The following is a 13149-nucleotide window of genomic DNA, read 5'->3' as shown; positions in this document are numbered from 1 at the left end:
GGACCGATGGAAGGTCAGTCCTTCCCCAGTGGTGATGGACCTGGGGGCAAAGAAGCATGTGGTTGAGTCCTGATCCACACCAACACAGTGATGGAGGCAAAATTATAAGCATCAATTTCTTCCTGTGTAAAATGGAGATGATACTTCACAGGGTAATGATGAAGTGAGAAAATGCTTTCAGGGCCCAGCACATAAGAAGCACAGAATTTTGTGATCATATCCTCTACTCTAAAGACTCCTCTGAGGAACAAGGAGTCTCCAGAGGCAAGAAGTGTGCAGGTAGGAAATCCGTTAGCCTTCCAGATTTCTGCTGGACTCTGCACTTTGTCTCTGAGAGTGGGACCTCTTTCTCCTGGGATCCATGATGAGATCAAGGGCTCCTAGATGAAGCCCAGAAGTCAGGTGGGCTCTATGAGCCCAATTTCAGCCTCCTTTGCACAGGAACCCAGCAGAGTCTTGGCCTGTACAGCTGGGAGAAATGGACCCAGGCTTGAGAACTGCAGGTGGGGATGCTATCACTGTCTAGTGGGAGGATAGGGAAGCGGTGGCTGAGGTGAGAGTCGGTGGACCTTTCAGTGAAGTCCATTTGTTGACCTGGAAAGCCTCAGCTCTTTTAGAATCCCCAGGCCAGACCTGGCGACCCATTTGCGTGCATTTAAGGCATTTGAACATGGAGACTTGTTGAATGTAGCTGACTTTCATACAGTCTGGAAAACAAGAGGTCTTTCTAGCAACCCATGGGGATGCTCCTTCTTCTAAAGGAACGGTTTCTGGTTTAGGAAGGAGAAATTTCTTTTTTCTTTTCTTCTCTTTTTTTAGATTTATTTATTTATTTATTTTAGAGAGACAGAGTTTAGAAAGTGAGGGGGGGAGGGGCAGAGAGAGAGCCTTAAGCAGACCCCACACCGAGCGCGGAGCCCCACACCGGGCTGCATCTCAGGACCATGAGATTCCAACCCCAGCAGAAACCAGGAGTCCCACGCTTAAAAGGATTGCTCCACCCAGGCACCCCCAAGGAGAAATTTCTAATGTTAGATTTTTCCTGGGCCTTTCCTTCTAACAGCATTGTCCCTTCCCAGTTTAGCTAAAACTGATGCAGACTATTAGTGGGAGTGTGACTATTAGCATATAAGCATATTTATGAAGTGTACCTCTAGGGAGCAATCAAAAACTGACCGCTGAGCCACAAAAATATATACAGGTCTGAGAACGTCGAGAGTTGCCTTTTGTAAGGTAGGGTTACCATGGGGAGGGCAAATCCGTTGAGCCTACAAGAGCTCATTCGAGGACGCTGCATTTTTTCAGTTGAGAAGCAGCCTGATCTTCCCTAATTACTCCCCGCTTAAGAGGTCTCAGACGACTTCAAAAACACGACAAACGGAAATGTTCTACAGCCGCCTTTGGGTTATCCAAGGCCGAGTTTCCTCAGGCGGGGCATGGGAAATGCAAATCAGCTTGGCACTGCCTATCTTTCACAAAACCCTGAGTGGGGATGAGGCTATGGAAGGTCTAGAGGTGATTTCTTACTTAATATTTTTTGCTCTGAAAGAGTTCTCTTTTGGAGCCGGAAGGCAGTCCTCCATACTTTTGTCTCCGCAAATTCCCCAGGTGGAGACAGTCGTAGGCGTTAATAAGCCGCATTAGTGACCACCAGAGACGGAAATCACTAATTACTAAGTCTCCTTTGATCTCCCCCCAGCCGTCTGGCTCCTGACACTGGAGGTTCCGGCATCTATGCTTTCTTAGAACTGTACCAGCCTAGTGTGTCCAGAGCCTTGGAGTCGGACGTGGGATCTGCAGTTTAACGTGTGCGCGGAGATCGGGATCAGATTTTGAAAAATTTCCACAGACTCCCCAGATTTTAAATCCCGCGGCTGAGCTGGTGTGTGGCTGGAAGCTAACTGACGCCCACGTGCGGAGGTGTTTGATTAATTTCAGCAACTCCGTAGCTCTGCGCTTTAAATTTTGGGGGCAGACTGGGGAAATAGCGATTTAGAATCTCCAGTGCACCGCCTCTCTCCCCTTCGCCATCGTCCTCTTTCGATTCGGTTGTGGGAAATGGAGTTTCCTTCTCTTTGCTGGGACTCTAATGTGATTCGGGATCATTTGTGAGATGAACAAAAGTCACGGGCAAACGGGACGACTGGGGCAGAACGCTGATGGCAGACTCGGGGTAGGAGCAAAGGCCGGGCCTCCGAGGATAATTGGGAGCCAGCCTCCTCCCCGCCTGGTCTCCATGGTCCCCTTCTTCTTCCAGGTAGGATGAATGGCCCTTCATTCATCATCCACAGGCAGCCTCCTCCCCCAGGCGAGCGGAGAATCTGCTTCCCGAAGGAACCTATTAGCCCCGAATTGGGCAGCTTTGGGGAGCCAACCGAGGCTCTCTATTGTGGCCTTTGTCTGCGGAATCGAAGCATTTACATAACGCATTAGCATCGAACTCCGCGCAGGGTCGGGACACCGCGTGCCGAGCCCGGCGCGGACCGCGCGTCTGCAGCTCCCTCACCCGGCTGCTCCCGGGGACGCCCCTCGCCGTGGCGCCTGGGTCACGCTGCGGGCGCTCTGCTCCGGCAAGCAACGCAGTGCCACATCCGTTCTTGGCCAAGCCCGGGCGGCTGCGCTTTGAAAGCGGCAACGTTTTGGGGGGTGAACCGCGCAGGGTCCATCTGACCCTGAGGCCTAAGGAATAAACTTGACATTAATCTGGCTTTCCAGGCGGTCGTTGGGGGCTTCGCCGTTTTTCCGCTGACCGTTGAGAGCCGCGCGCTCAACGGTCACTGGTACGTCCGAGCGCAGAGGCGCCTTGGGTTCCAGTCGCCAGAGCGCGGGACCTGGACGCGCGGGTCTCTGGCCGACCCGCGCGCCAGCTGAGAGCAAAGAGGATTCGGGGCATGTAAAAGGGAGGACGAGAGGGGGGCGCCTGGGTGGCTCAGTTGGTTAAGCGACTGCCTTCGGCTCAGGTCATGATCCTGGAGTCCCAGGATCGAGCCCCGCATCGGGCTCCCTGCTCGGCAGGGAGTCTGCTTCTCCCTCTGACCCTCCCCCCTCTCATGTGCTCTCTCTCTCTCATTCTCTCTGTCTCAAATAAATAAATAAAAAAAAAAATTAAAAAAAAAAAAAGGGAGGACGATCCGCGGCGCGTGGGACTACGTCTCTAGGGAATTTAGGAAGGAATCCGCAGGCTTTGGAGGTGCGCACGCTTCGCGGAGTAAATGCAAACACTTTAGTAAGCCGAGGTCTGTGGGTATCCAACCCTTTAGAGGGAGGTGGTTTGGCTCAGAAATCTCGCCGGAGGGGACTTTTCCACTGAAAACTTTGTCCAGCATGCGCCCCAGTCCAGACAGGTGCAGGAACTTTTTGCGCGGCCGCGCCTCGGCCCCTGCTCTAAACGGCCGCTTAGAGGCCGCAAGAGCTTAGGTCGCGAGTGCCAAGGGGAACCTGCATCTGGAAGCGGGTCTCGAGGAAGAACACCGTACCCGGGGGGCCCGTCAGCCCCCTTCCAAAGAACCCGCGGGCCCGCGCGCCCCTCGCGGCGAGCGGCGCTGGTAACCGGCGCCCAATCAGCGCTCTCGCCGGGTCTGTGACGGCGTTCGGCCCCGCCCCCTTGACTGGGCTAAAAGGCGTCCGAGAAGACTTCAGCCCCGAGCTCCGCGCGCGGCCCTGCGCCCCGACACGGACCCCAGGTGGGTTTCGTAGCTTGTTGCTCTCAGCGCCGGTGCCGCTGTCCCCGCGGGCTGCCTCGGTCAGGTCCTCATTCTCCTCAGTCCCCAGGGCGGGGCGGCCAAGCTACTATCCAGGCTTCTCTCCTTTCCGGGGCCACCGGCCTGCAGGTGAGGAGCAGCGCAGCGCCCCAGTCCGGCGACCTCACCTGGCCCGGCCAGTGCCCGAGCAGCGGCGGTCCCCCCAACGCTCCCTTTCCCCTGCAGGATGAAGAACCCTATGCTGGAGGCGCTGTCCCAATTGCTGGAGAAGCTGCTCCTCATCTCCAACTTCAAGCTCTTCAGTTCGGGCACCCCGGGCGAAGACAAGGCGAGGAATAGTTACAATGAGATCAGCTCCTTCCTTCGCGGCGACGTGCTGGAAGTGTCCCGGACCCACCTGACCCACTACGGCATCTACCTGGGCGACAACCGTGTCGCCCACATGATGCCCGACATCCTGTTGGCCCTGACCAAAGACAAGGGGCGCACGCAGAAGGTGGTCTCCAACAAGCGTCTCATCCTGGGCGTCATTGGCAGGGTAGCCAGCATCCGTGTGGACACGGTGGAGGACTTCGCCTACGGAGCCGACATCCTGGTCAATCACCTGGACAAGTCCCTCAAGAAGAAGGCGCTGCTCAACGAAGAGGTGGCGCAGAGGGCGGAGAAGCTGCTGGGCATAACTCCCTACAGCCTACTGTGGAACAACTGTGAGCACTTTGTGACCTACTGCAGATTCGGCACCTCGATCAGCCCCCAGGCCGACAAGGTACACGTGTGCCTCGCCGGTGGGTTCGGTGGGGACGCCCTTTCCCATCCCTAACCTTTTTCTATACTCTGGGATCAGGGATTGAGTTCTAGAATGAGTAACGATCTCTCTGGTGTTCCTAAAGGAGGCCAAGTAAATAAATAGCGTTGTCCCTTGCAAGGTAACCTCAAAATGCGGGATTAAAGAGTATGACAATGCAGTACCGCTGTCAGCGATTCCAGATCTACCCAGTTATTGCTGCAGAGGTCGTCAGGGTGTCCACCCAGCGTCATCGAAATGACAAAAGGACAGGTGGGGGGTGCGGGGGTCAAGAGAAAATCCGTCGCTGTGTGCTTGCAAATTTTCCCAAGAATTGCAATTGGAAGAAAGGCGTTCAGAGTTTGTATTTTATCTATAACCCTGTGTACAAATTGTTGTGCCTTTAAAATTAAGGAAGCCTGCAGGTTTCTCCGTCTGTAAGCTGCAGAGTGAATTCCCTTTGCTTAATATAAACTATCAAAATTCCCAGTAGGAAGACCTCCCTGGTAGATCCCTTACTCCGGTGTCTGGCTTCAGAGAAGTCATTTCCTTGGTATTCTGAATTCTTTCTTTGAAGGCTTTAATCCCCATCTAGACTTCCTCATTGTTAGGCATCTTTTAACCCTTAGCTCCAAAGGTGGGATTGTTTGTGGGTCCCTCAGAGATAAAAAACAATTGGTTTTCAAGAAGGTCCGTTCAATGTTGTAATTTTTATGAGCACTTAAAAAAACCCAAACAAACAGTATTAGCATTGAAGATGATTAAATTAGCCACAAATCCAAAGGGGTGGGGTGGGGGGGAGGGTGGATTTTTTATTTCCTTTTGAAACCTCTTAACTTAAAGATAATTAACTTTTTAAGCCTGCAACTGCATTTGCAATTAGTAGCTTTCTCAGGCTTCACTGTAGTTGTTAAAGAGGTTATTGTTAATGTTCACTCTTAACTGAAACCTGGGCCATCACCTAATGAGCTTCACATTTTCGGCTTCATGTTTAGATACTTTTTGGACCAAAAGAATGAGTCCATGCATCCGATTTTGTATTGCTCCACATCTTGATTAATTTTTTGACCCATATGGGAAAATCTTTTTCTCCTCTGTGGCAGAACATACAAGTACTGTGCTTTTTATACATCACTATATGAAACTTCTTATAGATTATTTATAGAGCCACAACAGACTCAATCTAGTTAAATAAAACTATAGCTTGAGCAGTGTGCAATGATTTAAGAATCACAGCTCCGGTCCAGGCCTGATTAGAAATGAACTTCACTACATTTACAAACACTGGCTCTGAAAGTGTACAAAAGGAAGCAGGTCAGATTTACTTAGGAGCCAAGCAAATTATTTCTCTAAGGAAAAACTGTACTTCTAACCAGTAATTAGCAGTTACCCTTTCATGGAACACATATAGCACTGTATTCTGTATTTTGACCAAAAACAAACAAACAAACAAACAAAAAACACATCACAAGTGCTTTTTTGGAGGTAGTAAAATATTTAATCTGCATAAATAACTAGCTGGAGTAGTTTTTCATCTTTGGAAACTTTGTAAGGTTTTACAGAAGTAGAGAAATGTTTTAATTGCTGTTGCTGCATAGCACCTCTTGTGAAACTGAGTTTTTGTCTTCACTTTGAATGGTGTAACAAACAATTTGGCCAGAGTAGATTTCCCGGGGAAAAAAAAAAATCCCCATCCCCAAATTTCCAATTCTAAGAACTGTTTTTTTGAACATGCCTTGAGAGAAGTAGGTCATTAATACTGAAGGAGGACTGATTTCTACTTTTCAGAGATGTAAGGAATTACTTGATTCAGGGTCCGATTGTTGAGTTCTCCATCTATGTATACTATTGTAAGCCTAACACTGAGAGTTGCAAGTTGTCTCTTACTTAAATTTAAATTTAAGTTTATAAACACTTTGAAGAGCACTTTCCCTCATGAAAGCACAGCAACTAATTTGAAAATAAATTGGAAGAAAACATTTTGCTTTTTTGTGATGTGAAGCTCTTTTTAACAAGTTTAGAAATCTTAAAATTAAGGGAGTTTTATATTACTATTAACAATTTCAGAGTTCTGTAAACTATAAAGCCCTTAATTACTCTTATTATGCCTTATGCTTTTTCAACTCTTTTTTTTTTTAATGTTGCTGGTACTGATTTTATTGCCAAAAAATGAATGCAAATACCTCTTTTAATTTCTGGGGTTTCTGTACTCAAAAAGTGCCCCAACAGGCTACCTTCTAGCAATGCAGGACATTCCCTCCCGTTGAGCACCACTAGAGATGCCTCCTTGGGCTAATGGCCAAGTGAACAAGAACAGGACATTAGAAATAAGATGCTCCTTGGGGCGCCTGGGTGGCTCAGTTGGTTAAGCGACTGCCTTCGGCTCAGGTCATGATCCCAGGGTCCTGGGATCGAGTCCCGCATCGGGCTCCCTGCTCGGCGGGGAGCTTGCTTCTCCCTCTCCCACTCCCCCTGCTTGTGTTCCCTCTCTCGCTGTCTCTCTCTCTGTCAAATAAATAAATAAAATCTTTAAAAAAAAAAAAAAAGAAAAGAAATAAGATGCTCCTTGAGAAAATCTGCTTTTGGGGAAAGGAGTCCACCATGCTTCTCCATTTTCCTTAATTAACAATTATTGGGAAAAAGACAAAAAGAGCGTAACTGTACGAAGACAGCTTACTCATTTACCTAAACGCATATCTTCCCATTATTTGCCAAGCACCTTTTCTCATTGTCCTGAAAACTTCATTTAGTTTGATCTTCATCACTTTAAGATTGTGTATTTGGGACTCAATGTTTTTGTTTCACAGAAAGAGACAAATCATCTGTTTGACATGTAAGAAAACAACATCTGGATAACTAACAGGAACAGGAATTTGTCTAGAAATTGTATAAAAGTATGGATAGAGACAACCTTACAGTCAAGATAGTGCATTAAAATATATTGGGCTTGTATACTCTGCCCATTAAGAATTTAGAAACCTAGCTGTCCAGGACCGTATAGGCCACTGTAGGAGACCCTCAAAGCATACACAATGTCATGTCTAGAAAAGGAGCTTAAAAGTAGTATGAGTAGCACAAGTCACATACAAAAATAGAGCAGTTCATTGCTAAATTTTGCCCAGACAGTGATGAGGTAGAGCTAATTGTCAACAGATGTAGCAGTAATAATAATCATTGTAATGCCTTACATTTATGCAGCATGTGGAAGAATACTTTTGCATTAAAGATCTCACTTGATCCTCACAACAACCTTCTTATTCCCATGGAAGAGAAGAGGGTAGTCTGGACAAGTTAAATGATTTACATGAGATTTACTGGAGCTAATAAGAGGTGAGCCAGGACTCAAATATAAGCCATCACTTCTGAGTAAATTTGGTTTTTAAAGAACAATTTCACATATTAGAAGAATGCCTTCCTCAGGAGTAGGGATCATATTTAATTTATCTTTATCTCCAGCAGCCGATTTTATGTCACATAATTGACTGAATTTAATTTACTCAGAGAATGGGATATGACCAAAAAATGAGACTTTCTATGCCTTTAGATTTTGAGACCTATGAGGACAGTTTTCATTGGTATCATCAAATTTTCAAATGACAAGTTGTAGGAACTGAATTCACCAATAATAATAGGCTAAATTTTATCACTCAAGATTAGAGATTCCTTTGCTTATGAAATTGTAGAATATGTTATTGTTATTGACAGGCAGTTTAAAGTTTTAACCTTTAATCCTGAATAACTTTTATGTGGTTACATTCTCTGTAGTTTTCTATAAAAAGTCTGTATTTACAAAGGCAGCTGCCTTTGTGAACCTAGTTGCCTGAAGCATCATTTCAGTTACTATGGGATGTGGAATCAAGAAACTGAACTATTCATACCTTAAATTCTTTCTGAAGTCATAAGAGAAATTCTGGTTTTTCTGTTAGACAGAAAATAGGTGAGAAAATTATGCTTTACTATTTGGTACCTGTTATTCTTCTTAGGTTCAGCCCCCTTTTCTAATATTCTTAAATTTTATTTTCCAGTTCTGTGAGAATGTGAAGATAATTATTCGTGATCAGAGAAGTGTTCTCGCTTCAGCGGTCTTGGGATTGGCATCTATAGTCTGTCTGGGCTTGGCATCCTATACTACCCTTCCTGCAATTTTTATCCCATTCTTCTTATGGATGGCTGGCTAACTTCATATCCCCATGTCAATGTTGTATTTTGTGTATAAATATGTTTATATTTATAGAGCACAAGTCAGTATAAGCATCGTCGAGAAAAATGTGACCGGTAACACTGTGTTCTGGATAAAATGTGACTAAGAATCACGCAAAGTGCTTACTGTGTAAGCCCAAGAACAAAGGCTTTCTGAATCTTCTCAGGCAGTTCCATTTTAAAGCCCTGTGCAGATCTTGGAAACGTGACAACTTGTGATAGAATTCATCATTACAAGAGAACCGGCCCCTAAGATGATGGCCACAGGAGAGTATTTATTTTTTTTTTTTCTCCTGTAATCATTGTTCTTCTCTCTTAGGCCTGAATTTGAAGATTAGAAGACCTATTGAATGAGACCACTAACTTCATTGTAAATTTATTGTTTCATTGAAAAACTTATATTAAACTAAGAGAATTTCCCTCATTCAGATGAGAACATGTTTGATGATTGGCAAAAAAAATTCATGATCTGTTTTTTTTCCCCATGTATTACGTATAATTCCCAATAAGTCAAAAATACTTTCATTACTTGAAACCATGTTGGCGAAGTTAGAGTTTAATGATAAAGTAACTGACCAGAACTATAGAAATCTGTGTTTTCCTGCAGAAATAAGCTACTATAGCATCAGTTGAACAATCTGATTTGGCTTTACTTACTCAGAAGCCTGGCATTCATTTTTTCTTTTGTTCCTTTTATGTGTCACTGTGGTGACATTAAACCACTCTGAGAGGTAAATGGATATAGGATTGAAGTAATTTGTATACTTGGAGTGTGTATGTGCCAATTAAATATGCAAATATCTGCATATACACAGACTGATGAGAGACAAACGTTGTTCTTGATTGCTTTATAATACCAGTGTGGTTACTAGAGAGCATTTGTAGAAGTGAAATGTAAAAACAAGTTTAATCTGTTTTCTTATGACCTTGCATCCATGGTATAACTTTCATATATGTCATTGGATGGTTTACTTTTTAAAGCACTTACTAATGTACTGTATAATTTTTAAAAGTCCTCAGATTTGTCTTCTAACAGATTTCTTCATTTCATTGCAAAGTATAGTTTCCATCCTTAAAAGAAGGATGCCACAAAGAAATAACTGTCTGAAGTAGTTCCTGAGTGTCTTAGTGCCACCAGGCATGTAAATTGATGACACTGCGGCTGTTTTAATATCAGGGTTGAGATGTAGCACTGTTAAAGCAAGCTTCAAATACTTTTGTAGACTTACCAAATTATAAAAACTAGGCCATAAGCTAGACTTGCATTTCAAGTACTAAAATTGCTTTATAAACTATCAGGAATCACAAGATAATGAGTCACATAATGAGTGATATGGGGAGAGTAGAGTCGGTTACTCAGTGATCTAACCAGAACAAATTTAAGAGCAGATTTTAGTGTAGCTGATGTTTTACTGCCACTAATTTACAACAAATTCAGTTGGAGTTTAATAATAATTGAACTTTGTGTTTAGTCATTTAAAATGTTTTTAAATAGTCAAAACACAAAATGGCAACACCACAGAATAAAGGTTCTCTGGGCCTATTCCAACCACTTAAAATTACCTTAAGTATGTATACATGAAAACAATTCTATTGTATTAGTGGTTTTTTACTTACTGTGTATTACCTTTGTAGCATCTGTTTAAATAAATCGATTTTTTTAAACATATGGTGTCCTCCTAAATAAATATGTTTTTTGCAGACTTCAGTATTTCAGGTAGCAAAAACCACTGCCTGATGTTAAATCTGTGTTCACAATAATAATCCCTTATTAAATGCTAAGGGAAGTATTAAGGTTAGAATTAACATAATTAGTCTTACTTCATATCCTTAAAATAAGATCCAATTCCTCATTCATTTGGGTGTTCATTATATGCCAGGCACTGACCTGTTGTAATTTCATGGTCTAGAATTAATATTATTATTTTTAAACTACCTATATTAGAGTATGCAGTGCTACAGGAATACGGAGGAAGAAGCAATTAAATCTTCCCGAAGGTCAGAGAAATCTGAAGTAGGCAATCTGGCATTAGGTTGAGAAGTAGTAGGAGGTGATTTCATCACACCGATGTTCTACTATTTACAGGAAGAGGAAACTGGAAGGAAGGTTTTATTTATCCAATATTCCACAACACTAGGATTTGTTGAACTTAGGACAAAGGAAAGTTTTGTTTTGTTGTGCCCAGTTTGATTAGTTGCTTAACAAGGTAGAAGCAGCACAGATCCCTGATTGTGGTTGTGGAAGAAACTGAGCCATTCCTGTGTCTCTGATGAATGCCTCTGGGCTTCATTAGTTAAGATTCATCCTTAGGATTCTGCACGTTCCTTACAGTTCCAAATTTCCCTTCTAACTTGTGAAATGATTACTGTCTAAGGCAGCTTTTTGTTGCTTCTTTTGTTGTCATATGTAGATGAAGGCCAAAGAACTAGCTGGGGTTGAGATGAAATAATGTGTCAAGTACCATGCAGGTAATAGGAATGAAAAGAAGAAGGAGACATGGACCTCACAGTTTATGGCCGCACTGATGTAGAGGCATTAAGACCATGCAACAGAGCTGGTGTAAAGCACAGAAGATGACCTGGTTAGTTTTAACCGATAAGGCCAAAATTATAGCGACTGCGTACTGAGACTTGGAAACCTGGGATGTTTTCCAGGGGTACAGATTTTGAGTAGGACGTTCTACACATTGGGAACAGTATGAGCGAATGCAGGAAAACTACCCACACCATGCCTAGCACACAAGTGGGAGGCACTCGACTGTTTGATGACTGAAGCATGGAACTGCATGGGGCATTCAGGCAGAGGCAAGTGGTTCAGAGGCTAGAGTGGAGCAAGGTTGTTAAGGAGAGGTTGGAAAAAGAGAAAATGATCAGGTGGGTACAAGTTTTGTGCAGACCAAGAAGTTTAGACTTTATGAACAGGCAGTGGAGGTTTGAGTTCAGCAAGGTAACTCCCAAAAGTATAGAGGAAGGATAGGGCATGGGGCAAGACAGGACAAGGGGCTCTCTTAGGAGACTAGTTATGGTCCTTAATCTCTCAAATCAGGGCCTGTAATTGTGAGGGTGGGGAGCAAACATGTCAAGGAAATCTCAGCAGACTAGCCAAATCCTTCTATTTGACTCATGAGTAACTGTTGGTAGGGTGTCAGGGAGGAGTCATGCATCCCTTCCTGCCAAAAAGTTAGTTCCTGAAATATAACTTCATGTGGTGACTGTATGTATATTGGATATTCCAGATCGTTGTTCTGCTAGTTCTGTTGTCTTTGCAAGGACAAGCAAAGAATTACAGATTTGTTGTTTAAAAATTTTTTTCAGAATAGAGATGTATTTCTTATTTTTCCATTTCTGTTTTATACTATTACTGTCAAATATTAAAAAAAAAAAAAGTTTTCCAGTGATATCACAGTTACGTCAATGGCAAAGTCTTGTTGTGATAGATGAGAAGCATATAAGAAATGCTGATTGCCAATATTGTGTTTTATATAATCTGTTTAGAGATTTTTATCTAACTGAGATCTGTTAGCTCAACTAGTTTTATATTTGGTATATATGTGCATGAAATAAAATCGATTTTATATACTATCCTCTCTTGTCTTTGAATTTGATATACATAAATATTTTTCTGAACATGGTAGCCTGAAGAATTTTGTCTTTCAAGGCTTCCTTTACTGAACATAGCTAGCTTTACATATTTGAAATTAAAACTATGCGGATCTGCCTTCACATTCTATGTTATCTACATCTGGAAGCTGACCTCGATTATGTAGAAAAAGGTTCTGCATGATAGGAAATAACAATTGTCCTCTCCATTCCACAAAGCCAAGCAGCAACAACGCATAGAGCCCTGCGCATGAACTCAATCACCAGATATTTAACACTACCAGTGTGGCCTGCCATTTTACTCTGGCTACGGGTCGAGCAGGGATGCAATGTGAGTAGCAGCAAATCCCAGGGTCAGTCTTGAGATGATACATTTACAACATTGCAAAGAACCACAGAGGTTACTGAGCCAAACCCTTAAACATCTAACCTCGTGTCGGACATGGAAAATCAGGCACAGAGGTTGAGATACTTCGCGATTACACAAATAACCAGAGGCAGAGCCACAATCTGACTCCAGTTTTCTTTCCTCTATATGACCTTGGCTTCCTGAGGCCTCCTGTAAATAAGGCAAGCTCTCATCCAGTGAATGTATTAGTTTCTTGCAGACCTTTTGTGTGCTCCAGGCAGGGCCACAAAAGAATGAACTAGTTGGAATCTTAGTCCTATAGTTGCTCAGTCTCACGAGAAAGAATGGCAAGCAAATAGGTTTCAAAACAATGATAAGCTTGTACAAGTGTCAGAAGGGCAGAGACAAAACCTATACCTGTCTGTTGGGGGCCAGTGGAGGAGAAAGATGTGAAACAAGTTTTCAATGATACCTTAACTGAGTTGTAAAGAGTACAAACATTTGAAGTGAAAGAG

At 43.6% G+C, this 13149-nt stretch overlaps 1 protein-coding gene across 1 annotated transcript in view; it reads left to right on the top strand.

Moving 5' to 3' along the window:
- Nucleotides 1-10825, top strand: part of LRAT (lecithin retinol acyltransferase) — a 51523-nt gene extending 40698 nt beyond the window's left edge. Inside the window, exons 3-4 of the mRNA XM_035022859.1 lie at nucleotides 3927-4467; nucleotides 8511-10825. Of these exons, the coding sequence (XP_034878750.1) occupies nucleotides 3928-4467; nucleotides 8511-8663 (693 nt within the window). The 5' untranslated portion in view covers nucleotide 3927 and the 3' untranslated portion in view covers nucleotides 8664-10825. The remainder of the gene's footprint in view (nucleotides 1-3926; nucleotides 4468-8510) is intronic.
- The last annotated feature ends 2324 nt before the right edge of the window (nucleotides 10826-13149 follow it).

This window comes from Mirounga leonina, unplaced genomic scaffold, assembly GCF_011800145.1.
Source record: "Mirounga leonina isolate KUSES-001 unplaced genomic scaffold, KU_Mleo_1.0 Mir_176, whole genome shotgun sequence".
In the NCBI taxonomy this organism is placed as follows: Eukaryota; Metazoa; Chordata; class Mammalia; order Carnivora; family Phocidae; genus Mirounga; species Mirounga leonina.
Note: the sequence above shows the minus strand (reverse complement) of the source record. Positions and strands in the feature narration are given on the sequence as shown.